We start from the raw sequence: 3,701 nt of genomic DNA on the forward strand, positions 1-3,701 counted from the left end.
TGTGATGGAATTGTTCCGTCTTCCTTTGTAAATTTTATTGTTTATATATAAATACATCTTTATAAAAAAAAAAAAAATACATAGAGAAAAGGTTGAGGGCCTGTCGTCCCCTCCTTTTCTTGTACTCTTGGGTCTTACCTTCGTACAAAGATGGAAAGGTTATATAGCTATAGTCTCAACAACACATTGAAACCTTGTTATAAAGCACCCAAACAGCAACCCTTCAGACGTGATTCATTGGCCGCTGCTGAATGCCTCTATTTGCTTCTTCTTTCTTTGGACAAGTCAAGTAGGAAGTCTTTGTCTTTTCCTAGATGGACAATAATTCATACTGAAGCCATTTAAAATAGAGGCAACCTCCTCTTTAGATCCTGCTAATGTTTGTTCAATTATCTACTATGATCGAGTATCTTGACTTCCTCTGATGTGTTAATGATGTAATCTATGAATATTACATAGACGATGAATTGTTTATTTATCAAAACTAATGGATTAGTCATCAACAAAGCTTCCTCTCTTATTTTCTTTTCTTGCCTTCCCTAATGCTGATTGGACGGGTTGCGTGTCGTGCAATGACAATAACTCTGTTCAAATTTTGCTAGAAACCATTTAAAAAGTTTCCTACTTTAGTAGTCTTATATTCTTATAGTAAACATATCGAGATTGATTATCATTTTGTGAGAAAGTTGATACAGTTGCTCTTAATCTTTTGTCTCCACCGAGCTTCTCCCTCAACTTTTGCCCACATTCTCCTCAGCATTCAATTACTTAGTTTTAGAAGTTATTAGATACTTCACTTTTTATATTTGTATAGTTAAAAACTCTTGCAAAAGGCATTGGAAAAGGTTGTATAAGTAGTTGTAGATAACAATCTATTAACAGACTGGAATTTATTCAAAAATCAAAGTAATCTTTCTATCTTAACATGCATGGCTTTTATTCACTTGGTCTAAATAATGAGAATCCCCTTTAAAATTTATTTATCCATTAATGAAGCTTAAAATAAATAAAAAATTAGAAGTATAAAAATGGCCGTTGGTCCTACTTGAGCTATGTGTTTTTGTAGTGGAATATCACCCCCTTATATACAAAATTACATGGGAGGCACCTCGGCTCCTCCCCTTCTTCACCTAGTTATTACTGAACCTAGCTGACCCATCAAAACCCAGCTGCTGATCAACTTGAACTTAACGGGTTTCTTCAGTTTCCATTTTAACACATTTGGTGAAGACATCAACACAAACGTACAAGAATATAGATAAAAGGATTATCCATCAACGATTCAACAACATCCAGTTTCAGTTCTGTTATGGAGGATGAACATAAGCATAGACAGCATAGAACGTCTGCGTCATCGTGAGCATAATGAGGACGAAGGCTGCCACCAAAGAGACGACTGACCATGGAGTGCTGAAATAGTCGCTCAACAGTTTTGCCCACCACAAGTTAAATTGGTTCCCGTAATACTCGTTCAGTTCCTGGCACAATTGGGGGAGAATGTTGTCTTCCTTCTCATTATAGACAACGTTAGTGTTCAAATTATTGAAGACCCAAGCAACCTGTTCTTTGCTGCTGCCCTCGAGTATTCCGGCTTGGTTAAGTACCTCTGCATCACTAGTTGAAGTGACAATGTAGCCCATGAAAATAGCATAGCTGGTGAAATAAGTTCCTGCAATGGGATGACATTGCTCCCAAGCTATCAGGTTTCGCAGGAGAGGATTAGTGTTAATGTCAACCCATAAACAAGGGATTTCCAGCACAGGCCTTTTGAAAGTAATATCGGAGAATCCACTCTGCTCCTTTTTCTTGAACTGAATCCCTGCCTCTTGGAGCTTTCTCGCTGTAGGGATGGGTCTTATAATAAACGGTTTTGAGGGAGGATTGATATTGGAAATTGGAAGTTGCTGCGAAAGGTTCCGCCAGAGTAGGCTCTTTAATTTTTTGCTGGCGAGTTCTATGAGTTTGTGAAATTTACCTCTCTGAGGGGCCTTGCGAGTGTTGATGGGAAGAAGAAGGGTGTGAACTAGATGAAGCAAATGGTGCACATCCTTCGACTCCATTGGAGGTCTTTGTTTGTTCAGATCCACAAACTGTTTGAAGAAATGCAGGGCGATCTCAACCAAGGGAGGAAACTGAGATTTATCAACAACAGCCATGTCAAATATCCGCTGGAGAAGGAAGAAGGGAATCTGGTTTTCAACTAAAAGCATATCGATCCACAACGTATGCAGCACCGATGTGCAGTTTCTATCCATGGTGGTCAAACTGCGTTCATAGAACAAGAGGAGGAGGTCGACAATGAAACAACCATGTGCCACAGCCAAAATCAAACGCCTGGTATCGACTACGAACTTATTAACATGGCAACTACGAATCTGGTCACTGAGGTCATCCATCGCCATTACATAATCCTCGAAGCACTTGTCTGGGTTGCGGGAGAGGATTGAGTGGTCATGAACCAGTGCATGTCCGTTCAGCTGTTCACTCCACTTGGAGGTTTCCTCAATGGGGCCATTGATGCGGAACTCTTGGACCTGTACACGATAGGCGTCTTCATTAACATGGCGAAGGGTCTTTGGGATTGTGTAGATGGTAACGCTTGGGTTCATGCTGTGGGAAGGTGCGATCCCAGATTTGACGTCCTCAATGATTTTCCACGGGAAACCTTGAGCTTCCACCAAGCGCCTTAGTTGTTCTTCGGCTGCCATTCTCCCCTTCTTCATCTGGATGACAAAAGGCACTGCAACCACTGGGGAAATAGAAGAAAGAAACCCAGGAATTAGTTCGGAAGAAGCTGGTTATTGTAGAGATCGCCCTGCCTTCCGCCTCCCAAAAAATCCAAGCAGAAAAACAAAATAAGACTGTAGAGATAAAAATTGTTCTGGAACATTTGAAGTAACAACTATGACTTCTAAAGCCATTTAATTACAAATACAAAATTTTCAAAGGAACAAGTAAGAAGTTTTAGAGGATTGAGTGAAACATGAACAAGTTCTACGGAGGTCTATAATAAGAATGTCTGTGTACCCAATAAGAAGGAGAAGAGGCAAATTACCTGGTAGAGTAGAGGAGGTCTTGGGGGCAAGGAAGCCAAATGCAATGAAGTAGAGGTGTCGTCAATGGTAGAGCAATCTTGTGTCTCATCAAGGCTATTTATCAACAATGGAGCGTGATGGACACGAAAAGTTTCCAATTCTCTAATCTAGCAGTCTACTCTTTGGTCTTTTATAAGTGTTTTTTTCTGGCTTTTGCATCTAAAGACCTTAAATAATTTATTGATTCTTAACTTGTTAACTATTTTTGTCATCAAGGTCATAGCTTACACCGACATTTAACCTACTCCTTAACCTAATTAACCTATACTTTACACCGACATAATCACTAAGATATACATAATTATTTATGTTTGACCAATTAGATTTATAATTTGACCATGTCCACTTAATAAATTTATCAATAATGTACGCCTAAGTCATACTACACTTAATTAATTGACAACCTAAACCCCTCTAATTACTAGTATTAACTTAATAAATAAATAAATTATACCTAATTAATCACTTAGGTATGCATAGTAAATTATATTAACCTAATTGCTCTATATATTATACTTAATTCTTTACCAATAAGATACACAAAAGTCATATTATATTAACCTAATTACTTACACTAACCAAATTAAACTCTAAACTATACCTAAT

The 3,701-nt window shown here is 38.2% G+C and overlaps 1 protein-coding gene across 1 annotated transcript; it reads right to left on the reverse strand.

Annotated features, from left to right (window-relative positions):
• Positions 1 to 1,244: 1,244 nt before the first annotated feature.
• On the reverse strand, positions 1,245 to 3,148 carry LOC137944321 (UPF0481 protein At3g47200-like). Its single transcript, XM_068789972.1, has 2 exons — positions 3,056 to 3,148; positions 1,245 to 2,749 (listed from the first exon to the last, which is right to left on the reverse strand). The coding sequence occupies exon 2, from the start codon at positions 2,721 to 2,723 to the stop codon at positions 1,308 to 1,310; it is 1,416 nt and encodes a 471-aa protein (XP_068646073.1). The 5' UTR covers positions 2,724 to 2,749; positions 3,056 to 3,148; the 3' UTR covers positions 1,245 to 1,307.
• Positions 3,149 to 3,701: the final 553 nt, after the last annotated feature.

Source organism: Aristolochia californica, unplaced genomic scaffold, assembly GCF_029961685.1.
Source record: "Aristolochia californica isolate CCGP_79_NKW_82.1479 unplaced genomic scaffold, dmAriCali1.0.hap1 SCAF_11, whole genome shotgun sequence".
Lineage (NCBI taxonomy): Eukaryota > Viridiplantae > Streptophyta > Magnoliopsida > Piperales > Aristolochiaceae > Aristolochia > Aristolochia californica.